The sequence below is a fragment of the Eublepharis macularius genome, chromosome 2 (assembly GCF_028583425.1).
Source record: "Eublepharis macularius isolate TG4126 chromosome 2, MPM_Emac_v1.0, whole genome shotgun sequence".
Classification (NCBI taxonomy): Eukaryota; Metazoa; Chordata; class Lepidosauria; order Squamata; family Eublepharidae; genus Eublepharis; species Eublepharis macularius.
Window position 1 is genome coordinate 154,707,019 of NC_072791.1, and position 27,559 is coordinate 154,734,577.

Sequence of the window (27,559 nt, forward strand, 5' to 3'; positions counted from 1 at the left end):
CAAACCGGACTAATTTCCAGGGCCTTTCTGCAGTTTAAAGAACACAAAAGGAGGACACTGTGATCAAAAATGCACCAGGGATGTCATAAGAGAGGATGTTAGAAGCAGAGAACGGAGCAGAGTTTTCAGCATGCTTGGACTACGACAGCAGTGACTTTGTGAGATCGCCTTCCGGTTACTCCAGAGCACCCAGCCACCACATCCCAACTTTCATCGTCCTTTATGGTGGACATTTTGAGCAAGGAATCAAACCCAATTCGTTGTGTGTATGTGTAAAGGAGTTTCTTTCTATCATAGAAGCCAAGAAGCCCTACTGTGTTTAACAGAGAACAGACACTCACAGTTACCCAGTAGGTCAAGAGATTTATTGGGCTTCTCACCTATTTGGGAAATGTACATCCAGTGAAGAGACAAAAACTTTGCATGTTCTTCTCATACTTACAAGGGTCCCATGACAACCATGTATTTGAGGGGGGGGGGGGGGAAACCCCTCCTTAAATTATTATATTGCTACAAAAAATGTCCCAATCCCCATTTGGTCTCACTTTGGGGAAGCCCATACTCACCCAGGAAATATTTCTGACTTCTCTGCATAGTACAGGGAAATAAATAATGCAACGTGAGAGGAGAGGACACATTCCCAACCCCACCCTGTAGCCAAGTGCTGAGGCGGTGGAAATTCCCTGAATGGGGCAGCCATTGAGGAACAGCCGTGCTTCTGGTTACCCATATTGGGTTCTCCTGACAGGCAAACAGGGTGGGATGGGCAGGAGAGGGAGGCGGGGACAGGGAAGGTTCTGGGGACTGAGGTTCAGGCATAATGGGACCGCCTCAAAATGAAGGCACCCAGAGCCCACCTGATGGCTGCTTCACCTGGGACAATTCGCATCATGTATGCATATAGGAAAACTTGCTATGAAGCCTTCCAAAGTGACTAAGCCAAACAATTTTTCACTAGCCTACTCACCAAAACAGTTGGTCAGATTTGGCATATTGGTGGTTGGTAAAAAGAGAGACGATTTTATTGCCTGCTCACCCAGAAGCAACTCATATGCACCAATGGTGACTGAGTGAGCAGCTTGAAGGAAATGATGTAATAACTGCCAGGCAAGGCATTTTGAAGAACAAACCAGCATGCGTGCATGCACAACCCAGTTCTCCTGTCAAACCGCCCAGGGTACTACTTGGGGCAGCACAAGGAGAGCACTGATGCACCACAGGAGTTCAGCTCACTCCCAGACAATAGCAAGGCAACAGGCAACAGGCTTCATTTCTTGTCCCACAGTGGGGACAGGAGGTGGTAACAGGTGTACTTTGCTTAGGGTGACACACTTTAAACCAGCTGGGGAACCTGACCCTCCTGCCTGCTGGTTCACCCCTTAAATGCCCTGCACCTCTACTGGTGATACCTGATAACGCTTTGTCTATGAAATCAGATTATTTAAGATAATATTCAGACCAGCAACAACAACGAATGCATGTTCCTTGGAGGCATGCTGCCTTTCCCCACATAGGCATATAGTAGTCGCTGCCATGCACTACTTAAGCAGGGTTGTCCAGCTTTGCATGGTGTGATAATGGAAGATTAGAAGCCAACAGAATGTCTGCCCCTCCAGTACCATCAAGAAGTAACGGGAAATGAAGAAAAGATAACAGGCTCCGTTTCTAACCTTCCCCCCCTGCCCTGCTAACCATTTGCCCTGCTATGAACAGGGACTTGCCACGTCCAGTTTTGTGCCCTCAAGCAACTTTTTGAGACCTCTTAAGTCAGGTGAGTTGATATTAACCAACCCTTGATATACACAATTAGATGAAAGATTACACACACACACCCTTACAGTCCCTTCTCCTATATTTCAGTGCAGGATGTGAGTAGAGTAATTATTTGAGTTTGTCAGTGAGTGTGTTTGTTATTCTAGGCTGAGTCCAATGAATCCAGAGAAGACTGAATGCTTTCATGAAACATTCTCTCTCTGTTGTTTGTTCCTTCCTTGTAATTGGTGCCTTCCTCTTGCCTGCCTGTCTGTCACTGCCCCACAAGCCCAGTTGATTGGTAGCTGGAAATTACACCCTGCCCCCATCCTTCTGCAGTGAAGGAGTTCCACATATCATTGTCCATATGGCTACTTTAGATGACACAATGCTATTGAGCACTACAAGGTAGTACCTGAAGAGGCCCAGCACCTGAGGAGAAGCACTTTTTTGGGTTTATCTTGGACCTCCACACACAGTTTCATATGACCTCAAAGCCTCCCCCCGCTGCATCAGATCACTCGTACATCCTCCACTTCCTCAGTCTGCCAGTTGGGGTGCAGGATTTCCTGCCCCTCATTCATTCATCCCAAACTTCAGGACCTCCACTTACTACCCGCATCCACCTGGTTAGCCCTTCTACTTTGTATCAGAGGCCCTTGAACAAAATAGCAGCATATGAGCCCAGCCTAGGGCATCCCCCTTCTATAGCCAAAAAAGGCTCTTTGGAAACAATGGAGGAGTCAACACTCCCCTTCAGCCCTTGTTCTTAGGGAAGTTCATGGGGAGCCAGTAGATAGATCCCATGCCCCACCTTCCCCCATCATTGGGATTCTGGCTACCATACAGCCCCTCCTAGAACCATGGAAGGGGAACTGGTCTTTCCCCTCTGTAATATCAGCTCAGCTGTCAAACTGTGCTGTGGCCAGTGGGTGGAAGCTATCTGAAGCCAGGATCATCCGGCCCAGGCGATAGAGCAGTGCAGAGTACCAATGTACACCTTCTGGCTGGGTCTGGTGGCCACCTATCAGGCTGTGATAAAGTCGAAGCGGCCAGAAGGCCAGTTGTGCCAGGTGCTGCTCCTGCACCAATGCAAAGCAGGAGGCCACCACTTCATCCACCACCACAGTTCCATGGCTGGTGAGAGGAGCATATGCCCCGATGTCCATCTGCTTGGATACAGCCATTACTCTGGCTGGCCGCAGCTCAGTCCCCTCTGCAGCCAGCACGTATTGGCCTGGGTGCACTTGGCTGGCAAAAACAGCCTTCATAGGTGTTGTGGCATTGTCCCCCACAAAAAGAAGGTGTGCTGCTGTGAGAGCGAGACGACGGGGTGGATCTTGTGTCTCGATGATGTGGAAAGCAGTGCGCATCAAGGATGCCTTGTCCAGAAATGTCAGGAATTCACTGAATATGAGATGGCCTTGCTCATCCATGGCTTGGACCCGTTGCCCAGGCTTCAGTGTCCACACTGGAATCTTGGTCCCACTCTCTAGAGTTGCCAGTGCCTGGGCTGGAAAACACCCGCCTGTTTTTGCTGCTGCTGAATGCTCTAGACCAAGAGAGACAGAGAAACAGAGACAAGCCCTGTTACTAGGATAACGCTAAAAGGAATGCCAGATAATGGCTACAGGGATACACAGATTCCTTCCCAATGACTATGAGCATCTATTGATTTTTCAAAAAACGAACGGAAAGCATTAAAAGAAAGATTACTTGCAAGGGACTGTCTCCAAATGGCAGAATTTTAGAAAGTTCAACAGGGATTACATATACATGCCATACAAATTCTATTTCTGGAAAGACAGTTTACTCAAAGGAAAGCCAACAGAGTTATCACAAATACAACTGATACTTTACTTCAGGTCAAGTGGAAATTGGGGAGGGGGAGCAATAATTTCTACAGGACTGTTCAGCCAGAGCTGAGATGTACCTGCTTCTGCAGAAGGGCTCAGCTCACATGGATGGTTCATTCAACTTAGATCCCACATATAAAAGCTGACATCCTTCATTAATCTGGAAAAACCAGTACTTCAGAGTCTTGCATCTCCAGGAGTTTGATACTTAGGTCATTACTGTAGCTTTGGGCAATTGTAGTTTGGGGAGGGTGCTAGTGAGAGATCAGCCCCCTCCACCCACCTAAAGAGAAAGAAATACAGTTCTGGGAAGAGGGCAAGACTGTTGGACTAGTCTAAGTCTGAAGTGCAGTTATACCTTGCCTCAAAGCTTGGTTTATTTTGTTTAACAAACACAATGAAGACTACCATGTAAATTTGTCATAGTATATTTAAGGGTTAAATGGGAGTATATTGATAGAAGACTGCTTTGCTCTCTACAGACAGAATTTCTTTAGTTAAAATGTGTTTAGTATTTTCTTTTTGTTTAGAAGGACTTGTATGATTCTCTCCCTTGATTATTTTTGGTTTACATTGTATTGATCAGTTTAAGCTAACCACTCCATCTCAGCCCCACAGGCCTAGCTTCCAGGCCATTGTTTGGAGTACTGAGATAAAGTATGTGAAATCTTTTGACCACTTGAGTTGCTCTGAATAAAGGCTTAGTATTATTATTTCCATGGAGTAGTAGGAGAGGATAGCAGATATTGTTTCAGAATTATTCCTCTGTATCTTAATTGCTTGCTACAGGGACAATGCAGCCAGGTGGTAGTTCGACTAAGAGAGCTTCTTACCTGTACCTCCATAAGCAAATACCAAACAACTGAAGGTACAGAGAGGCATTAAAGTGCTGTCCCTTGTCAATGGACACCCATCAAGACAGTTTTCACATGGGTGTTAGAAGAGTGCAAGCTACCCATGTGTCACGTCTGAATGCTGTTAAAGGGCAATAAGTCTATGCAGTTTTGAATGTTGTTGATGTGGAATAGTCCAGAGGATTGAATGTGCATTCCAGACAGTCTAGGACTTTCCTTTTGCAGAGCAAACCAAGTTAAGCCCAAGCTGGTTAGGTCTTACATGAAGGGGTGGACTGAGAGGTTAACACAGCCCTGGAGCAAGCTGAGCCAAGTGGCTGCTGCAGTGCTGGTCATACTGGAGAGGCTGCGCAGCTCCAACCTAGGCTGCAGCAGTGATGACAAGGAGCACAGGCTTCCCTGGTGGGCAACGGTACATTTATTACTATTATTGTCGCATTCCAGGTCTGAGCCACGTGGCTCCTTCAGTACTGCCAGAACTGCTCCTGGCCCTGTGGGAACTTCCCTGGTAAGTTGCAAGGACAGTCAGCCCAAAGCCTTGAGCATCTTCTAGAAAAGCTATTTTCTCAGGGACAGCATTCAGGGAAATAGTTCATCTAGTATTGGGTGGAACCTGAGAAGGGTGATCTGTGAGGTTTAAAATATTGTGCCTTATCCCCTAGTTTTTGGGAATGGGCAAGTTCACCTTTTAAAAATGTTTTGAAATATAGTTTGATTTGTTTAAAACAAGGAAAAAATACTTATAGAAACCAAGTGGAAGACGAGAGAGAGAGAGAGAGAGAGAGAGAGAGAGAGAGAGAGAGAGAGAGAGAGAGAGAGAGAGAGAGAAACAGAAATGGCTACACATGCTTGGTACAAAAATAAAGGTCATTTAATAAAGTACTTATATGGCAGGCCGGCTGCCCAGGATAAACAGCATTTCTATCCACACAAGAGTCCTTTAAAGCACGCTCTTCTCCCCAACTTATGCAGGGCAAGGCATTTCTTCTGTATAGTGCACTTTTTATTGAACAACTCATCTATCTCAGCCACCCACAAGGAATGCTGGAGGAGCTCTTCCTCCTAGACTATCCCACCCTCAAGTGCTACCCTTATCTAACACCCTTCTCACAAGGGTGTTTCTAGGGTGGCCTCCCAGATGTTGGCCTCCCCTTTGCTCATCTCCACTACTTCCTTCAAATCATTCCATATCCCATCCTCTCTCTGCAACTCTGTACACACTCAGTCATTGACTGGCCAGCCAGTTTCCAGCTTCTGGCATCCCTCTCCAGCCATTTTGTAATGCTGTGATACCCTTTTAAGAAAAATCAAAAAGAGTCCAGTAGCACCTTTAAGACTAACCAATTTTATTATAGCATAAGCTTTCGAGAATCAAGTTCTCTTCATCAGATGCCTGATCAGGCATCTGATGAAGAGAACTTGATTCTCGAAAGCTTATGCTATAATAAAATTGGTTAGTCTTAAAGGTGCTACTGGACTCTTTTTGATTTTGCTACTACAGACTAACACGGCTAACTCCTCAGGACCTTTTAAGATAGTGAGCATCTAAAAGTGAACACAACATCCTGACAAGTGGAAGCCATTCCCTATAACTAGCTTAGAGCAAATGCATTAAATACATATTCTGGCGATATCACTTTGCAGCCCAAGATGCCCTGTTTTTAAGGGGACGTGTCACATACCCAATGCAAACCTTCAGTCCTTAATATATCCACCGCATATAGGCCTGATGCAGCTTCGCAGATATCAAGGCTTTGGGGACCCCAAATCCAAGGGCCGGAAGCTGTTTGATAATGTCTCTTGTCTACTTGGCTGGCACAACTCCATCCAGGGGAGTTCAGGGAAGCGCCGGCCACAGTGCCAGAGGGGTGGGGGCTGTGATCCTCTCTGGCTGAGCCAGTCTTTCTTCAGCGCTGTTCACTCCTGGGGTGTCGCAGTCAGACAGATGGAGATTCGGCTGCTAGGCCAGGCACTGTAAGGTCAAGGCTGGGCAAAGGCACCTCCTTCCCATCAACCAGACACCCTGTAGGTCTGGAAAGGGCCAGGATACCAGCGGGTCATGCTAATGGTCAAAGGATAGGAACAAGAGGCCACAGTCAAAGCGTGGTATTCTGGCCAGCAGAGGGAGCCCCACAGCACCCACAACTTAGCTTCCTGCTCTCCTCACTTTTTGGAATATCTCCCATGTTAAAAACTCCCTGCACAGCTCCCAGAGCAAGCAAAGAGTGTAGAAACTTTCCTCCTGCTGTGCTAGTTTTCTATTTGCAGGAAGGAAGGGGTTTTTTTTAATGCTAAGGAGCATTTAGAGCTGAAATCCACCACCTGCGCTCAAGTGGTGATGCCCACTGTTCCATCTCCACCTCCTCCACGTGTGAACCAGGACTAAGAGCCAAGCTACAAGAGACAAATTACATGAGAAGGAGCACATGAAGGGAGTTGCCATGTTAGCCGGGAAGCTGAGTTTTAAAAGAGATGAGAAGGCTTTGTCAATTTCCCCTCTCTACAGAGCCAGGGAGATTGTTTCTCAGAGGGTTTGTTAATTTCCTCTTTGCCTCCAGAAAGCTCTATCAGTTTCACCTCCCCTTCTAAGATACAAGAGGAAATAAACAAACCTTCTGAGCAGTGACCTCCAGGCTCTGTAGCGAGGGGAAATTAACAAAGCCTTCCGATCCCTTTTAAAACTCAGCTTCCCGGCTAACTCTGTGACTCCCTTTATCTGCTCCTCGTGTAATTTGTCTCTTGTAGCTTAGCTCTTAGAGACAAACTACAAGTGACGTCTTACACAGATTGGACACTAGTCGGCTTTCCTCAAGTTTTGATGGGAAATGTAGGCATCCTGGTCTTGCAGCTGTAATGGAGAGCCAAGCTGTAAAACCAGGGCGCCTACATTTCCCATCAAAACTTGAGGGAAGCCAACTAGTGTCCAACCTGTGTAAGGCATCACTTGTAGTTTGGCTCTTAGATTCTCATATGTTTAGGATTCAAGCAATGTACTTGCTCTGTAATAAACAAGAAGACTGAATTCTTCTCAAAGGTCAAGGCTGCTTGATTTCTTAAGCCACCTCATGTCAGCTAGGAAGGTAGAGTCCTGGCAAATCACACTCAGAAAGAGTGGGGTATAGCACCAGGACCACTGTTCTGCCAGTGAAGTAGGGCAGGCTAATAACTTTCACCACTCACAGCCCTTCCCCCAACTTTCCATTAGTCCAAGCCTTTCATTTCTCCACCTGGGCCAAAGTTTCTTTAACCTGACCCCACTTAGTCTTGACTCCTCCAAAATATAGCCCTTACCAGATTTAACTGAGCAGTGAATGTGGGCTTTGGACTCATAGTAGACCCAGTCGAAGCCAGCCTCCACCGCCAAGCGAGCCAGCATGCCATACTTGTTGCGGTCACGGTCAGATGTGGTGATGTCAACAGCACGGCCCTCATAATGCAGCGACTCCTCGGAGTGGTGGCCATCTTCATCCCAGCCCTCTGTCACACGCAGTTTTAAGCCTGGCCACTGGTTCATCACTGAGATGGCCAGCGAGTTGAGTCGATCCTTGCAGCGCTGTGGGGCAGGAACAGGAAGAGATCAGTGTCATATTCCCACACAGGGAGGAGAGCTATGCCTGCGAGTACAGACCCCAGACTAAGTCCCGACACAACCAGTTGTTTGCTAGCTGAGCCACAAAGGGCTTGGCCTACGCATCTAGCAGAATCCTGAAAATGCTGAATGGATGGTACTGCTACAAACTGCAAGGAGATGTTATTTTTGAATGCTTCCCTCTGTGAATAAACTCCCCGTGGTGATGGGAGGGGGAGATCAGGAAGCAAATTTCTAGCCTACTCCGCTCCCGGTTATGGGAAGGAAGTTTTTCCACAAACAAAGGCATTTAAAATTGTGATCCTTAAGACTGCCATCTCATTCTAACATACATGTAGACTGGGCTGGTCATCAACACAGGCACTGTGGCAATAGAATGGATTATTCAGGCTGCAGGGGAAAGATATCTTTTTTAATGTTTTCCCCATATTAAAAAAATGCAGAGCAAGCAGAAAACTACACACTAGGGAGAAAGGCCGTCTCTGTGTGTTTAATGTAGTGAAACATCCAGAAAAACAATTCCCCACCTGCAGTTTGAGGTGGTACAGTCCATTTTACCACTTCAGAACTCTTTGGCCCCATTCCTGCCTATTCAGCTTCAAGTACAGACCAGGTCTCACTTACGGGGTGAGTGAGTTTATCCTGAGAAATAACTGAAACATAAACTGGTCCTTATCAGATGCAAAAGAAACTCAAGTCCAAAAGGTCTCCTTATTCCAGAAGCAGCTCCATTTTTTCCATCCCAGCTTCAGCTCAGCTAACTGGCAGCTGCCATCCATTCCAAACTTCCAGCCCAACTTTTCATCTCAAACACAAACTGGAAGTTCAGTTGCCAGGCTTGCCCCACCCTCTCCCCCAATGGGCTGGCTAGTATGGGATTACATGGCTCCACGTTCTCTGTTCCTTTTGTCTGGCCCAATCCATGCTCTGTGGTATGAAGCAATGGAGGAATGAAAGGAACTATCTATAGCATAGCACAGACTTAAGCACACCCCAAAAAAGCAGTCATGCTGCTTGGAAGCCCTTAAATTCATCCCTAGAAAACTCCATGACTCACACCAGCTATAATTAAATATGCAACTTGGTCCATTGTCAGGCACTACTATTGTTTTGCTTGCTGGTATAACCTGGCTGAGCAAGAAAACCATATTATGGTAGCTGTTGTGAGCTGGAAATATTTATTTATGATTAACAATTATGATAGGGGTTGCCAGAATCATTTATGAGATGCTGTTATATAGGAAAGGTGGCATACATATGCATTGCTAAAATATATTTTCCTTTAAAACACAAGTGAACTGAATATAAGATTGTCCTTGGAATGTGTAAAATAGCCTTATATCATTGGTTCTATAATTGTCCCAGAACCATTCAAAAAAAATAAACACTGTGAAGATCGGAAGCAGGAATGACAGAGGACGGAGGCAAGCGAGTTGACAAGGGCAATGAGACCAGATAATCACCGTTCAAGGTCTGGTATTCTGGAACCCTTGTGGTTAAGTGAGCCCCCCCCCCGCCCCGCCATCAGCATTGGCTAGGGGCAGGAGAAAGAGGTGGGATGGGACTATCGGACATTAGCAAGTTGGCCTGGTTTTGCCTAAACAGCAACAGCAGAGACTTAGTTGGAAGAGAATCAGAAGGAAGCTTGGTCCTGTTGTTAGAATGCCACCTTGCCAAGGGGCAAGAGCCAAAGGGCCAAAGGGCTCTTGGCCCTGGCTCTTGGCCTGTGGCTTGTAGCTTCTGACAATTTTGTCAGCCACTGGACTCAAAACCTGTTCAGTAGGTGGCCTCATGCTTCTCATTTGTTTTATTTGTTTAAATGGTTTGTGTAAAAAGTTTGTTAAATTACATTTAAGCACTTTTGTAATCTGCTTTGGGTTCCCATTGAGGGAGGGGTAATAAATTGCCTAAATAAATAAATTTCAGCCAAGGCTGCTAGCAAATCTAGGGTTGAATCCTTCTAAGGTCTTCATCTGTAAAATGGAACTAATTAAAAACTAATAGGACTAATTAAAATTCCAGCTCGCCAAGTGCTGTTCAGATTGCCAAGGAAATTATTTTAATGCCCCACACCAACAATGCAATCTTAAGGCAAGGTACACTCTTCTAAGCCCTTTAGAAAGATGCAAGAGTCCAGTAGCACCTCTAAGACTAACAACATTTGTGGTAGGGTGTGAGTTTTCATGTGTCACAGCTCACTTCTTCAGCTCATTTCTTGTTCTGAAGAAGTGAGCTGTGACTCATGAAAACACACCCTACCACAAATGTTGTTAGTCTTAGAGGTGCTACTGTACTTTTGCTCTTTTCTACTGCTACAGACTAACGTGGCTACCCATCTTGATCTATCTCCTTTAGAAAGATGTAATGCTGCTAAGAAATGCACTGCAGAAGAACTACATCTGTATACAAGTGGAAAACTGTGCCAGCTCTGGTGGTATACTGGCTAGCTCTGCTTCTAGCCATCCAATCTGTACCCCCTTTAGACCACCAGCCTCACCGCTGTGTCAGCTGCAGTGTGCCTGGATGCTCTGGCCTCAGTTCTCCATTGTTGTACTTTATGCTGGGAGGATGTAGGAACTCCATTGGCTGCTGCTTCAGCCACCATTCCAGGAGACCAGTTACCCACATGATGTAATCTTTATTTTCTTCCACATGTTTTACAGATGTTTCCCTCCCCACTCATGTGCCCAACACAGACTTGGCAATGCCAACTCTATTGCTGGGCAGAACACAGGAGCAGATCTGGGGCTCCCCTGAAGGGCAGCAAATGGCTCATCACTGATTATTCCCCATGCAGCATGGGGGGAGGGTGCCCTTCAGACTTTCTTCCTTGAGTCTTGGCCCCGTTCTTATTCCTCCCATGGCATGCTGGTTTATTTTTAACTTTTCAAAACTTTAAAAGTGGATAAGCAAGCTTTTGGCCAAGTTGGACGTTTTTGCACCTTTGCTTCAGCCATTCTGTAACTCCTGGTAGGCCTGAGCTTCTTAGTAGCACAGAGATATACACAGTGCAGGTATGAAAGCCCCTTTGCCTTTGTTTACGCCAACTTTTCTGCTGTCCCACTTCCCCTCTCCATCCTGCACTAACATGAATATTAATATATGAACAATGTCACTGGAGAACAGAGTTCTGCACAGACACAAAAGCCAGCATTAAGCCTGGGACAGCCGTGCAAAACGTGCTGAGGGGCAGCCCTCTCAATCCCCAGGGAAACAGGTGTCATGCTGGAAAATTCACAGACATTCTCCAGCATTCAGGGGAAGCAGCTCCCGTGGGGTTTTGGGTTGGGTGGGGATGGAACACGGTCCCAACTGCAATAAGACTGCCAGGCTTTGTGTGTGACCTTGGAATCTGGCCAAGACTCCCAGGATAAAAGACCTGATTCCCCCACCATCACCAGCACAATTCCTTCAGCCACATTAAGATCAGCTTTTGGAAGGGCAGGCCAGCAGGAGAGGGAAGCAAACTGCCCCATATCCAGAGGAAAGGTCATCTGGCCAGGAGTGGCCTTTGTCCCTATAGAACAGGGCAGGCAGAGCAGAAAGAGCGATTCCCATTTCTACAGCTGCACACACCACTGTTTGTTCTGTGCCTCAGAGATAAGGTGAGATAGAAGGTAACAAACAACTCGTGTGGAAGAGAGAGTGATTTTTGTTCCCCGGAAATGCCCAGCCATAGGAAGGAAGTGCTGATGGGTCCCCAGCCATGGTTTGCTGTTTCCTTTCAGACACCCTCTAATGAGAACAGGTAACAAACGACTCCATCATTATAACCTGACCTATTACTGAAGCTAGGGGGTGAGGCTTATGGCTGGGCTGGGCACTAGGAAGAGGGCAGATTCATCTCCATGGCTCTTCTACAAAGCAGGAATGGGAAGCCCTTGTTCTGTAGCCGCCCCTCCCCATGCTAAAAGGCCTTTCCTGAGGTAATGAATCCCTCCATATACCTTCACATTACTCACTCCTTCCACATGTGGCCTCTCTCTCCTCTTCATATGAATGACCAAAAAATGAAAAGAGGCTACCTTCAGGTAACATCCAAAACCACAAAGACCTCTCTCCGTCTCTTCTTCAAAGGGTGTTTCATTCATTCCTCCACAACCATGAGAAGAAGGAATAGACACTACACTCTTCCCTTGTACCCTTCAGCAGACTCCACATTTTACCACTTGTTCAGAGCAGCAAGTCCACGTCTGAATCATATAGGAAACAACAGAATAGGGTTGGGGTTTTTTTTAACATGAAAGAGGACTTAAAAGTTTTCATGACTGGGCAAGCAAAGACCTAGCTGCGGCTTGCATGGAGAAGGTTGCAGATTTGGCCCAGCAAATCTCAAATGGCCGGCTCTAGGAAATATGTTGCATTGCCTCAGACTGTGGAGTGCTGCTGCCAGTCAGTATATAGACAATACTAAGCTAGAGGAGCCAAAGGTCTCAGTATAAGGCAGGTTCATGTGTTCATAGGGTTTTAGTTCCGTTCCCAGTTCTTTCTGCAATAGAGTTTATCTGTGATCTCAAGGCACATTTCTCAGCCTCTGCCCTCCTTGCAGAGGGCCAGTTGTATAAAGATGACCACAAGATGGTAACGTGAGAGAGACAACAAATGAGACGGCTGCTGAGAAGCATCCCGGGTAGGAGAGGTTCTGAGTTCACCTCCTTCTTGGACTGAAGCCTAGGAATCAGCTTCTCATGCAGGTACCCTTTCATAGCATGGCATGTGAGCATGGAGAGGCAGCTGCTCCCAGCAGAATGGGATCTGTGTGGTTGAGAAAGGGGGCAAGATGTGTGACTGGGGACCACTTTGTAAGAGATCTGCTTCTCAGCTTGTTCCAGTTGAAGCCAGCAGGTGTCAGGGTAGAGCTGCAAAGGGAAAGCCAAGTTGCGCAAAGCAGGGGCTTTAATCTCAAACCAGTGAGGTTTGAGAGTACAAGGCAGCTATGTTCCAGACAGAGAGAGAAAGAAAGAAAGAGGCGTCATGTCTGTGGAACCCACACTCTCAGAAAGCCCCCCACACATGCATACTGAGGACCAGTTGGCCTTACTAAGATCGTTGAGCCATAGCACAATCTGAGGTAAGAGGAAGGAGTTAGCCCAGGCAACCTCAGAAACTCTACCACCAGCTCACTCATACACCTGGATGGCACAGTGAGATTTCCTAACAGGCTGACACATCAGGACAGTTCTCCACCATGTAGAGCACAGTCACCTAGATGAAGAGGCCTGTCTTTTATGTCCCTTAGACCGCCTTAGGTGCCTTTCTAAGGCAAAAAGGCAGTGTGCTGACTGTCTAAAATGAACAAATTGGATACATGACCCAGTGGTAGTGAGAGGTGCAGGTATCGTGGCTCCTTGGTTCAATTTCTGAATCATATTTGTCAGCAGTATGAGGGAATAGAGCAAAGCTCCCCCACACCTCCCCTCTGACCCTTCAATAGCCACATACATGCAGCCAAGTGCATTCTCTGTGTGTGTATGAAGCTCTGTCAAGCCTCAGCTGACTTATGAGACCCCACAGGGTTTTTAATGCAAGCAACAAACAGAGGCGGTTTGCTACGTCTGCCTCAGTATAGTGACTCTGGACTTCAGTGGTGGTCTCCCATCCAGGGCCAGGGCTTAGCCTCCAAGATCAGATAAGAGTGGGCTTAGCCAAGGCCAACCCACGTGGGGTGTGGATTATTTCAAGCTCTCATTAACACCAATAGCATGGAAACCCTACCCCAGAAATATTATTTTTTAATTATTATTTATTGTATTTATATCCTGCCCTCCCCGCAAGTGGGCTAAGTGACCAATGATGCTAGGAACAAGCTCTCCTGGGTAAAGGACGGGATGCAGTAAGGGCCATAAAGGCACTGACCAGTGATAGTGAACTTGATAGGTCTTGATCATGTCAGTTGAACACATCACTGTCTCTCAGCCTAACCCACCTCTCTGGTTTGACACGATTTATTGTAAGAGTGAATGAGATAAGAATTATGAAACACTTTGTGGACTAAAGGATGACAGAGATACAAACAATACAAGCGAACTCTAAGCCTGCCCCACTACCACTGAGTTGAAAGAGCCTAAAGTTTTCGTTTAGGCTATTCGGCCAAGTTTCACGTACAAATAAACACAAGCACAACAACAACTGGTGCCCTTGGGGTAACAATAGGCCTCTAAATCATAAGAACTCTTCTTGGATAACTCCTAACCTCATCTTGCCAGCAACTCCAATGCCATGTTGCTTAACTTCCCCCACCATTGTCACTCATCACCCACATCTCGTCCAGCAAATGTGGATTGTGAATATACATTCACAATGTACATATTATGGAGCACACCTACATACAGTCTACTTTAGGGAAAAACTAACGAATGAGCCATAAAGTTGGTGTAAGCCAGTGTGGTGTAATGGCTAGTGTCAGACTAGGATCTGGGAGACCTAGGTTCGAATTCCCACTCTGTCGTTGAAGCTTGCTGAGGACCTTGGGCCAGTCACGTATTCTCAGCCTAACCTACCTCACAGGATTCTTGTGAAGACAAAAAGGAGGAGAGGAGAATGATTTAAGCCACTTTGGTTCCCCCACTGGAGAGAAATGTGGGGTATAAACAAAGTAAGTAAATAAGTAACAACAATTAATAAACAAGCAAGGACTGCTTCTGTTTCATAAAGCTCTGTGCACACTAAAAAAAATGTTAAATGTAACCTACAGCAATGCAAGGGCAGGCTGGTGGCTCTCAGAGGGGTCACTATGTTGGGAGCCTTCTGCAGGTCTGGAATGAGCAGGGAGGAGTCCCCTAGTCTGGTCCTCTCTGTGAACGCTTGAAGCTGCCTTATACTGTCTACTCAGACTAGCAGTGGCACTCCAGAGTCTCAGGCAGAGGTCTTTCCCAGCACTTAGTGCCTGATCCTTTGACTGGAGATGCCGGGGATTCAACCTGGGACCTTCTGTACACCAACCAGAGGTTCTGCTACTGAACTGTGCGCCCTTCCCCGCCCTGTGCTGCCCAGGAAAGCATTCACCCTGGAGCAAGCTGAGCCATCTGGCTCCAGTGGTGCTGGCAGTGCCCAGGATCTCTTCACCACTGGCCACCAGGAGCAAGCACAGCAATGCTGCTGGCACATCAGGGGCTACTTGGCTCAGACATATCGGCAATGATATTGGGTGTCAGCCCACCAGTTGCCTCCTCACGCACAGAGAAAGCAGTGGGTCCAGTCATTGACTGTGGCCTCTGCAATGCTGGCTTGTACCACCATGGAGGCTTCTGTGCTTAGCATGCTTCAGGGCAGTTTTAACTTCCCAGTCCTCCCCAGTTCATGATTGCTATAAAAACATATACTAGTTCCACCTCCATCCTCCTTCCCTCTTCCTTTGGTTCAGAAGGCAACATGAAAAGCACCCTTGGCAGGATGCTTTGAGGAGCCTGGAAAATCTTGGTTCCCAGCAGGGCAGGAAACTGTTCTGTGCAGCAGAGAATGGCCAGAAGATAATGGATTATTGGGACTAGAATCCATTCCCCATCACACCTGAGAGAGCAAAGATGAGCACAAGTTGCAGGCTGCCTCTCTGCTCTTCAGGGTAGGACTGATTGGGCTCTGGGTCCCTGAGAACAAGCAGAGAGCAAAGAAAAGGAAGCCCTGGGGAGGGAGGGGGAGAAGGAGGGAGGGAGGGGAGGCAACCATGCCTAGGCCTTATCTCCCCCTCAGAGCTCAGGCACCAGAAGCAAACAGAGACTGACATTCTTAAGAAAGATGGAGTGATAAGGGCCAGAGGGTGGGGATCCCGTTGCCCAGGGAGATGCAGACCCTTGGACTTGACGAAACTTAGCCAAGAGCAGTATGAAACTAGAGGAGGAGGGGAGGGGATTGGCAAGACCAAGCAGCCCATTCCAATTGCTTGGATGTTGCCCTTTGGAACCCCATCGTCCCCTCCCCAGCCCACCCCCTGGAGTGCTACTAGAGAAGATGGGAGCTGGAGCACCTTTGTCTCAGCCCATGTAAACAGAACGCCAGTTAGCAATGGCTTCAAGCAGACCCCTCATCTAGAAGAAGCAAGTAGCACTGAACATTATTCTGATGGGATAATGTGATAATGCCTCTGCATGTGGAGCAAGGGGAACAGTTCCTAATGCACACAGCCATAGTGGCTAGCTTTGCTAGCCAGGAACACTAAGTCCTGCACAGATACCAAGAGACAGCTGCTCTCATACTCCAATATGTGGCTTCAATTAATTGATCTATTGATTATAATATGGAAGTCAAGCTTCTGGCTGAATGTCTGGAAAGTGTTAGTTTCATTTCTCAATTTCCATTGGCATTCTCTAGGTGACTAACAGGAAACATGGAATGATATTGTGACCCATATAGACCCCTGGGCCTGGCAATGGGGCCACTGCATGATTTCTATGACCACGGGATCAAGTGGGTGTTCCCATCCCACAGTCCTTTCAATGGACATCGGCCACTTCCAGATGGCTTACCTGAAGCCGCTCCATGCCGCAATGTTGTGGATCGTGCCAGGGAAAACGCAAAATAACGCGTCTTCTCGCGCGAGTTTTGCACAACGTCGCGCAAAACTCACGCAAGAAGTCGCGATATTTCGCATTTTCCTTGGCACGATCCACAACATTGCGGCGTGGAGTGGCTTCAGGTAAGCCATCTGGAAACAGCCATGGTGCTCAGAGGCTGCCATGTGCAAAACTCCCCAGCCTCTCCTTGATTTTGCTCACCCCAACTTGCTTGCTGTTAATGTGCCCGTTAGAGTTCCCAGTGCTCACAGGGCAGGCCTGAGGACTGACTCAGCAGGCTTCCAGTTCCATCCCTGAGATTCCTGAGGACTCACCTGGATCATAACCCAGCTAGCTGGCTGACTGGCTGGCAGGCAGGCAGGCCAGGCGAGAAGGGTGCAGAACTCCTTATCTGCATTCCTGGAGCCCACAGGCATTTCCCTGGTGATACCAGAGACACATAACTTGCAGTCCCATGGCACCCATCCCCCAACTGTCACTGCCATCCCAGGTTCCTGCTCCAACGGGCAAGACTTGTGGAATTTACAAGAGGGAATCGTCCCCTGTGTAAGCATCTCAGTCATGCTTGTGTCAACATCTCCACAATGCTCAGCACTCACCTTGCTCAAATAGCCTCCGAGCAACCCTGACCTGCAGGGAGAAGGGGGAAACTGAGGCATGGGGAAGGCAAGCATCAGGGAACACACAGGAGTCAGAGCTGGCACTTTGCCGCGGATGCTCTTTAGGCAGGGTGGGGGCAGACTCCCTCCTCCCATGCTTCAGATCTCACTCCTCTCTCTCTCTCTGGTTCTTGATGCCTAGGCACAACTTTAGACAATTAATGGTGCAAACCTAAGCAGCAGCCTACTCAAGTCTATTCAGTGCTGCTTACTGCCAGGAAAGAGTTCTTAAAACAGCACTGTAAATCGGCCTACCCCCTCCACCAACATGCCCTTTTGACCTGTTCTAATAGCATTGCTACAATCAGACTGTAAACCAGTGTTTCCCAACATTTTTTCCACAGAGGAATCTCTAAATTAATTTTTCAAATCCCGAAGAACCCCACCTATGAAGACATTTACAGGCCAGGAAAAGTTGATGGTGGGGAACACAATTCAATTACTGCTAAATTATCGCCATTGTCAGTGCTCTGTAACAATAAGAAACACACACAGACATAATACAACTTAATATAGCCTTTATAACCATGCTATTTTTAGGGATATTTGGGGGGTTTCGTGGGATTTCAAAATGTGTATTTATTTATTCCATGATTTCTCCAGAACCCCTGCTAATGTCCTGTGGAGTCCCAAGGTTCCATGGAACCCTGTTTGGGAAACAGAGCTCTAAACTAATGAAATAATCTTAACTGCTCTGAAAACAGCCGCTTGCTGTGTTTTGCAATTAAATCTCGAGCCTCTGGATCCTAGCATGCCTTCCCATGAAACTTTGACCCCCCCACCTTCCCATCTCCATATTGAAACATCAGCTAACATCCCTGCATCAGCTCTCCCAAATCTGATGCAGTCCAGGAGATGCCCCTCTCCATGAAGCAGAATAAAGCCAAGAGCCTTTCTGCATTACACCAGGAATTTTCCTGCACATTGTACACAAACTGGACACAGCTACTGTGGAAGGGAAGGAACACACGAAAGCCGGCTCTAAGTAGCTAGACCACCAACTAACCTTGCAGCCTCTCTCCCCACTAGGCCCTGCTTGTCTGGGCCCTTGTCAAATGGATGGCTTTAAATGATTTTTGCTTCTCCCAGATCTATCATGCAAATGCAAAACCCAGTTTGTTTTACAATGGGCACTTGCTCTGCTTGCTGTCTCACTTTCTATTGAGCATTAACAACAGACATGTTAAGGGGAGACGCTCTGGGAAGATTTCAGTGCAATCCTAAGAACATTCTCCTAGGAGGAAGCCTCACTGTGAATAGACCTGAATAGGAAGGTCTGAGATGTGTTTAGGATAATGTCATGGATAAAAACCCTTCTTAGTGTTTGTGACTAAAGATGGGTGATTTACTTAAGGTATTTTTCTTGCCATTCTCTGCCCAGATTGGTTTTCAGTCCTTCCTGCCATTCACCAGACCACACGAGGTGTGTGTGTGTGTGGCTTTCCCTGCATTAAGTTTGGGTCTCTGTAATCACGACCACTTGCACCTAGCAAGGATCTAAAACAGACCTAAATGCTCCTCAAAACATCCCTCCCTATCTGAAGCATCTAGGGAAGGGTTTCACAGCAAACTGCCAAGCAGCGTCAACCCAGAATGAATCCAAATGTAGTCTATACTTTAAATCCTGGTATAAACTCATACGTGTGTCTGATTTGCATCGCTGGTATTTCCCCCTAAACTGAGGAAGGAGTTCCTGCTCTACAGAATAATGCTGTTTAGCATGCATACACTCAACACACACATACTCCAGAACCAATTATACTGGCACATTTCCCTTGTTTTGTAGTGTCAGCAACAACGCCAAACCCCATTAAAACTGTTGGAGGCCAGGATGCAGCAGTGGACATGGCAGCCACAGTGCTCTTCACAGGAGGAAGCAAGCCCTGCCATGTCATCCTGCGTCACACTCAGTTGGTGTTGAACCTGGCTCCCTGCTAGCTGTAGCTTCCAGGGTCCAATTTAGGGTGCTGGGATTTCCTAGCCTAGCCTGGCAACATGTAAGGACTTGTCTATATAGGTGTTTAGTTTGTTGAGAACAAGGCTTCCCCAGTGGTGACCCTATTCTCACCCCTGGAGCCAATTACCCATGGAGATCCTTCTGTGACCCACTGTCGAACTGTTCGGTGTATGTGTGACACTTTCCCATTTAGGAAGTCTTCCAATGGAGGAAGACATTTACTTATTCTTTATTAGAATATTGGTTTGAAGATGTATTTTGTTTTATTCATTTTTTCAGGACTTTAAAAGATTAGGCACTTGGCATACTATGTACTTTTAAATTTTATCTTTTACAGATGTAAGTTATTTTTAAAAAGCCAAATTCAGCTTTAAACCTGCTCAGGAACAACCCCTGAAATACCTGAGACCAAGAGGATCTGCATGATCCTGAAGATGGGTATTTTGAAGAATTAGATTTGAGTAGAGGCTTTGGAAGTGGCCTAGTGAGCATTAAAGTGCACAGCCCAGAGACAACTCCATCCTTTTTATTCCAAATTATTTTCCTGAACTACCAATCATCCCCTCCCCTTCCTATTCACAAACTCTATGGCATATTCTTTCCATAAACATTGACTTTTTAAAAAGAAGTTAGGGTGCCCTATTACTATTTGTTGTAATCATCCCAATCACAAATCAAGAGGATGATTGCGGTCCTCATCACACTAGCTAGATAGCTTGTTATCTCAGCAAACATGAGTTTCTCAAAGGTATCTTTGCCTGGTAATGATAATACAGCACTTTTCCCAGGGAGAATCAGTGGCCAGGAGAGTGGTACTTTTGAATTAACCCTCCCCTTGCCCACCAACTGTCCCCTCACAAATCCACCCAGATGGCCTATTTCCCCACAGATAGGGTTATTTTCAGTCTCAGAGTGTTGCTGGAGGGAAAACAGAAAAGGGGAAGAGAGTTTGGGGAGGGTTAAGCACCCTTCCTGCCTACTGTTTCTCCCTTGAAAACTTCTCTTGACCATTCAGTAATAGATGGTAAACACTGTTTTGCAAAATCCATTGTTTGTCACGAAGTGTGCACTTCTAACCTCATTGTAATAGACTTTTGAGTGAACAGGCTCAAGACTGTGATCATGTTACCCATTCCGTTAAGGGGACAACTACATTACCACAAGTCAAAGGAAGCAGACACACCCCAAGACAGAATATTTCACTTTATGAATTACCACACCAGATGAGACCTTTAGGTGCTCTGGCATGAGATCACTAAAAAGCTGCTGGAGAAAGAAGGTAACAACTTTCCTGAACAGGTATTGCTTACAGACTATAATCCTAGGGATGCTGATAAGGAAACATCCCTTTGGACTCAGCAGGACTTACTCTCCAGCCAATGTGTTTAGAACAGGGGTGCAAGCATTTAAACTGATCCCCACCTGTGGCTTGCAAAAGAGTTTTCCCTTTCCAAGGCCAGATCGGCTGGAGGGCACTGGCAGGGAGGTCTGGGCTTCAGCTTTAGTGATGTGGCATGCTTTACTGAGCCTGCTGGCAATTGTCCTTTAGGCCTCTTGGCACCATCCTGGTCCTTCCCACTACCTGGATATCATGCTGAATATGATGCTCTGTTATATTTGCCTGATCTTCAGCCACACTTTTTTTTCCCTTTTGGTAACAATTCACAGTTTGGAAAAACCAGAAGAACATAAGACTTGTCAGACTACAATGCCAGCTTGGCATTGTCTTCTGGCAGTGGCTGACCAACATGATGCCTCAAGAAAGCTTGAATACAGAGTATAATGGCAATATCTACAGCATCAGGTAGCTAGAGGGGCGTGGCCTTGGAAAACTTAGGTGAGGTCTTTTGGCTGTTGTGGCCAGCCACCGCCCAAGCACTGCTTTTGTGTTTTTCATCTAGGCAAGAAGTGGACAGAAATTAGACAACAGTCCACTAGCAGAGTCCTGGTCAATTTCCAAGGGACCACCTAGCAGTTACTAGTTGGTGGGATTCTGACAAAGAATGCTGGATCCTGATCCTGCAAAGCATTTCTTATAGTCTTCAGCAAATGTAGAGACTCAATGAATTTGTGAAAAGGGGTCTTAAATCTTGATTACATACACACACAGTTGTGGCCCACAAGGATTTTATTTTTTTTAAAGCAGACTGCTCAGATGAGACCATTAAAGATGATATCTCCTAATTCTGCAGCCTTGTGATAACACTGCTGAGGACAGGGGCCATCTGCAGGTTCTGCATTTTCTTGCAGGTTAAACAGCCTGAATGGAGAGTGTCGTACCTACACTATACCCACAAAGGTATTCTAAACCTCTCACTTAGGTGTTAATGCGGAGTGCTGCTTTGCTTCCAGATTAACAGTGCAATCCTATACAGAATGACTCCCATCTAAACTCATTGAGTTTAATGGGTTTAGATCAAAGTATCTCTGCATAGGATTGCCTCAGTCAAAATTAGCCACCAGATCCCCTTTGCTGTGTACCAGCCAAAACTGGGCCAGAATGCTCTGTAAAGCCAATCCTCTAACAGGCAGAGTTAAGAAGAAAAAATGAGGAGGCTGAGGATAAAGTGCAAAACATGATCCTGCAGGTGAGAAAGGAGACCAGCTGTTTCACATGAGTTTTTAGGGAAATAGCATAATGGGGGAGGGGATACAAATAAATGGTCAGGGAGCACATGGCCACCTCTGTTCCCTTGTAGCATGCCATCCTTAAGGCAGATACCAACAGTAATGTGCTTAAAGCAATTTTTGCAATTGCAGAGAGATGTTCTGCCTTTAGCATCATTTGCTGGCACCTTCTGCACATCTTTGAACACAAACTCACTAAACAGAGCAGTGCTGCACAGTAGGGGAGAATCCCATTTGCAAGTCCCCACAGTCACAAACTCTGCTGGGTAGGGGGAGGCGGCGTTAGCTTAACCTGGAGAGTTGTGCCAGGCTATAATGAAATGATCCATTGCACACCATCCGCCGCAACGAAAAGGCAGCAAGTCACTATCCCTTAGCGCACCGTAACCACCCTTCTTGTGCAAACAGTTTGATCATGTGGTTAAGCGGCAGCGATTGCCCCCTCTTTTCACCTATGCTCGTGTGTGTGTGTGTGTGTGTTGGGGTGGGGTGGGGTGTTCTATTCCACAACACCGATTAAAAGAATTCAAAGAGATGGGCACCTGTTTAGAGCGCAAAGCCTGTGATCCTCTCGGAGTGGGGAGGCGACCCCCAAATATTTGAAAGAGGAAATCCTACTGTGCCTACAGGATCGGGATCGGAGCAGTTGGAACTCGCCGCCGGCCGCGCACATTTCGCAGCAGCTAGTGGCGAGGGGAGCAGAAAGGACTCGGGACGTTCTTAGTCCTCGTACCCAGAACTCTAAGATCCATCAACAAGAACCCAAGCATCGGGACCAGAGGAAGGGAGGGATTCGAACCCAGCACGCGACGGCCTGGCCGAGCTTCTCAAGGGCTCCGGTAACATCTGTGACCACTGAGCTTCGTTACGCCTCTGGCTGGGCTTTGCAGACTGTTTTCAGGGCTAGGGAAAACGAACCAACCGCGAAGGTGCCCAGAGTCCGGCGGGAAGCAGCAGGTGCCTGGGAGAAGCCGGGAATCCAAGACCCGCTCCTTCAGGCGGGGCAGTTGGCTCCGGCGCGCCGAGCGCCCGCGGGTGGGGCTTCCGAGGACGCCCCGGGACAGGGCCGGTGCCTACCTACCTGGGTCATGAGGCGATCTGCGCCGGTGTTCTCCTCGTCCTTGAAGATGATGTCGGGGTTGTAGTTGGGCGTCAGCTCCTTGAAGCGCTCCGAGTTGCGGGCGATCTTGCCCTCGTACCTGCCGCTGGCACCCAGCGTCTTCTCGGGCACGTTGGGGCTGAACTGCTTGTAGGCGAGCGGGATGAGCTTCCGAGGCGGGCGGCGGCGGCTGCCCACCACCCTGCCCGGCCCGCAGCCGCGCACCGCTGGCGCCAGCAGGAGCAGCGCGCAGCCGAGCAGCAGCCGCGCCGCCTTCATGGCTCCGACGCCGCCGACCGGGCGCTGCGCGGTGGCAGGCAGGGAGCCGCGGCCATGCGGCAGGGGGGCAGGTGCCGTGCCGCTCGGCCGCTCTGAGCCGCCTGCCCCGGCAGCCGCCAATAAATAGCGAGCCCCCGATTTGTTTTGGCTGCCGTGGTTAAAGCGCCGCCGCCGCCGCCGCGCTCTAGCGGTCAGCGCCGCCGCCGGAGCTGCTGCTGCTGCTGCTCTCGGTCTGGCTCTCGCTGCCCTGCCGCTGCCTCCGCTGGCGGCGCACGAGTGAGCGCCAGCGAAGGGAAATTGAAGAGATCCGGGCTCGGAACCGCCAAGACCGCACCCAGCCGGGGCCGGCCCGCCCTCGCCCTCTCGCCTCGGCCTCCTCCCTGCGGAACCTGCTGCCACTGCCAGGGTCCGCCGCCCGGCCGGGGAGGGGGCAGCCGGACCCACCCCCGCGCCTCGCTCACCTGCTGTCACCGAGGAGGCGCGCGCCGCCCCCAGCAGAGCCGCCCCGCCCGGCTCCCCGCCCCCCCTCGCACGTGCTCGGGGCAGAGGTGCCAAGCGGGGTCATCCGGGCTGAGCTCTCACTGGACAGCCAGTCCCGTCAGATCTCGCAAAAGCCGCCCCCCTCCACGTACACCCCCATCTCCGTCAAGGGAGACACGGTAGGCGGACGCCCAGACCAGCCCCCCCCCCAATTTATTTGGACTTAGAATAAAAATGGGGGAGGGGGATCCAGTGGCTCCGGGTTGCCTGCCGTGCCCTGGATGCCCCGCTGTCCCCCCCCCGCGCGTGAGTGTGTGCTGGCAGGCGACTTGGGGTGTCCCCGGCGCGCTCTCGTGCCCGGCTCCCTGGGCTCCGACGGGAGGGAGCGGGGACTTTAAGTTGGTTGAAGTTTAACCACCACCTCCTGGGCCCCTATTGTTCGGCAGGAGGCCCGATATTTCCACAGCGGCTCATAGAATCTGATTAACCGGCTGAGACAACAATGCCGCCTGGGCCGGGCTTCCCTTCGCAGCTGCCAGCGGGCAAAGTCAACACAACCGCCCTGGAGGAGCCAGGAATCGAGGCTCGGCCCCGGGACCTGTTTCGAGGCTAGAGCTCAGCCCTGGGACACGGGCGCAGGACCAAAGGGACAAGAGGGGCTCGGGGCGTGCACAAAGCGCCGCCTCCTAACTGCTCAGCAACCCCTGCCAGCCACACAGAGCGGCAGAGAGCGGAGCCTGAGCCCAGCCCATTCTCTCCTGCCTGGAGCTGGGCTCTCCTCCGGGCTTCTTTGCCCCTTCGAGAGTCCCAGGCAGACTCACATGCAGCCGCTTTCTGGTGGCCGTAGCGCTGCCTGGCCCTTCGTGGGCCCGTCCCTCGCAGAAGCCTCTCGTACCCTCACGAGGCTTCCGAGTTCCCTGAACCTGCCAGCCACGTGGCTTCGACTGGTGCCCCAATACCTCCCTCCTGCCCACCAGGGCCTCTTGGTTCTGCCCTGATCGATCCACACCCTTCCCTTGTCGCATCCTCTTTTAGCAGGCAGCCTCCCTGCTTCTGCAGGCAGCCTGCCACAGCCATGCCGAGTTAGCCTGCGATGGCAGGCCGGGACGAAGCGTTCGCGCAAGCCGTCTGCGCTGCTGGCAAAGGGTTAGCGAGAGGTGGTGGTCCAGCCTGACCCCCGCGACTGCTTTGTTCCCGCCCAGTATATGGCACTTGGTATTCACCTGCGCTCCACAGCCTTCACGGTATTTACCCCGGCGCCAATGCAGTGAGATGGAGATGCTGAAGGCCCCGCAGGTAGTCGGTGGCAGGAGAGGGGCAGGGGCCCAGATTCTCAGACTCTGTGGCTACCGGAACACAGAAGTTCCGGTCAGCCACGGACAGAACGGGAGAGTCCCTAAGGTAGAACTAAAGCGCAGCTCGTTGTGCCTTTGCTGTGGCGTCTGAGTGGGATTCAGCACCGAGGGCGGGGGGGGGGCAGCCTGTCGCGGGAAACTGGCCCTGCAGAGAGGACCAAGCCGCTGGATGCGCAGCACGAGAGTTGCGACAGACGGGGAGAAGCAAAAGCAGATAAAAATAGTGAGGAGGGGGAGGGAGGCGGCGGGAAGAGATGCACCCAACTGGACGGTCTCCGAGAGGGCAGCAATATTGGCAGGGTGCGGAGCCACCTGTGGCGTCCTTATGCCTGGCCGCGCCCAGATTCCCCTACCCGACCCAGCGCCAGCATCTTTGCTTCTTGCCCGGGATTGGAGTGTGGAGCTATCGGGGACAAGAGCACATTTTCTCTCCCTTTCTCGGCCAGAGCTGCCGGCTCTTTGGACACTGGACCGCAGTCCCGCGAAGATGAGGGCCTGAGCTCACGTGCCGTAAGGTTGGCGTCCCATCCTTCTCCGGGGCCCTGAGGGGATCCATCGGAGGGTATTCTGCCCTGGTTTGTGTGGCAGCAAGAACAACTGATAGGCTGGGAACATGAACTCCGGGGTTCTGGCAAGCTGTGACTTTCTACACTAACTCGTCCTTCTCCCACCATCACCATCCAATTTGTTTCAACTTTCTAGGGAGGCCTTGAGATACTCCCCCATGCTGAAACATCACGTCTTTCCCGGGCCATAACAGTTTGCATGCAGAGGCCTCTCTGGCTCAGAGGCCAGGCGTGCAAGGCGGACAGGCCGGCTTGGCTGGGAAGGCGATGGGGGCTCGCACGGGCCGATTCTCCAGCCTGGCTCAAGGAAGGGCAGCCGGAGGACTCGTCAGCTCAGCAGGCACTGCAGTCCAGGGGCGCTATTTCCTTATTTTTAATCCAGGGCTTTCCTCCGGTGTAGGGATTCCCCCCCCCCAAACACACACACACCAAATTATCTATTTGAACCTTGGAAACAACATACTGGGAGAATGTTCGGAGGCCTGTGAGTTAGGCTCCATTTTAAGCATATGGTTTTGTAGTCCCTAGTGCAGAGCTTCTGCACACATGAACGCTTTGGCAAGCATCTGTTCTAAACTGCTAGCTTGTCATTTGCCTTCACTGAATGACCTCTAGTCACTGCTTGGAGGTAAGCTAGCGGGAATCCCGGAGGTAAACAGAGCTGTGGCCTCTCTGTTCAGCAATCACAGATAAACCAGAGCTGTGCATACTCTGTGAAATATCCACAGTGTGTGTCTAGGCCTCCGTACAACTTGTAAGCTAGTGCAAAATGAGCTGGTTTAAGCACATTTACACTGCCTAAACATATTTTGCTAGTTGGGGAGGGGCAACAGTTTACAGGATACTTACGGTGAAATCCTAAGCAGGGCTTAGACTGGAGTATCTTCTTAGGATTTCACTGTTAAACTCCACCACTGAGGCAAGTTGGTCAGTATTAGGAGTACTGGTTCTATCTAGGCAGTGATCCTCTTTCTAATTCTTCTTATGTGGTTTGAAGGACTCTGTATTTAGGACATGGCCACTGTAGCAATACCAGGGAACCCATTGTGGCTCTTTGGAGAATAGAAAATAAGGCTAAAACACAGCCAAAGAAAAGGCTGAAGCAGGCTTCTCATTTTCTTTCTACAAATGACAGATATTTATGAGCTTTCTAACCCACCTTGCTACAAAAAATAACAAAGACAGTTTACAGATATTTTGGATACAAAATATCCAAAACCTTTAAAAAGCAACAAGAGGCAACACCAAAAAATCTGAAATAAATGGTAACAACCAGCTTCCAACTAATGGTCAATAACAAAAGCAGCAATAAAAGCAAACATTAGCAATCAGAAAAACTCACTGGTTCTTAGTTCCTACTTCAATACAGAGATGTGAAAGCAATGCAGATAAGGAGCTGAAGCTCACAGCCGTATGCTCCCCACCCCCACAATAGTAACGCCAAACCATCCCCCCTTGTCCCAAGAAGGGTATCCTCTCTTAGATGTCACATCATGCCCAGCCCAAAACTTTAGTGTTGAATGAATTGCCCTTCAGAATGAAGTTCCCATGCCCATTATATTCTTTCCTTGTCAAAGATCCAGAGGAGTTAGCCATGTTAGTCTGTAGTAGCAAAATAGTAAAGAGTCCAGTAGCACCTTTGAGACTAACCAACTGACGAAGAGAACTGTGGTTCTCAAAAGCTTATGCTACAGTAAAGTTGGTTAGTCTTAAATGTGCTACTGGACTCTTTACTATTTTCCTTGTCAAGGCACCCATAAATAAGAACTTGTGAGTTTTCCACTTTGGAATAAGCTTTCAGCCCCCCAAACTTGTACACCGTTGCCATCAAGCAACTACCCCCTACCAAATGCCCCAATATCTTGTCCAGCACACTTTGGGGGTTTCGACATGGGTTATCTGCTCCAAGTTCAATGCTTTTGGGAAATGGGCTTTCCCCCAATGCTTCACCGTAGTATTATGGTGCATTCATACA

The 27,559-nt window shown here is 48.8% G+C and overlaps 1 protein-coding gene across 1 annotated transcript; it reads right to left on the reverse strand.

Annotated features, from left to right (window-relative positions):
- Positions 1-359: 359 nt before the first annotated feature.
- Positions 360-23,183, reverse strand: IHH (Indian hedgehog signaling molecule). The gene is made up of 3 exons (XM_054972825.1): positions 22,887-23,183; positions 7,754-8,015; positions 360-3,304 (listed from the first exon to the last, which is right to left on the reverse strand). The coding sequence occupies exons 1-3, from the start codon at positions 23,181-23,183 to the stop codon at positions 2,655-2,657; spliced, it is 1,209 nt and encodes a 402-aa protein (XP_054828800.1). The 3' UTR covers positions 360-2,654.
- Between the last annotated feature and the right edge of the window lie 4,376 nt (positions 23,184-27,559).

Coding starts and splice junctions, on each gene's coding strand:
- IHH (XM_054972825.1), bottom strand. CDS start 23,183: ATGAAGGCGGCGCGGCTGCTGCTCGGCTGCGCGCTGCTCCTGCTGGCG. Junction 8,016..22,886: donor CAGATCGCCTCATGACCCAG/GTAGGTAGGCAC, acceptor CCTGCCCCACAG/CGCTGCAAGGATCGACTCAA. Junction 3,305..7,753: donor TCACTGCTCAGTTAAATCTG/GTAAGGGCTATA, acceptor CTCTTGGTCTAG/AGCATTCAGCAGCAGCAAAA.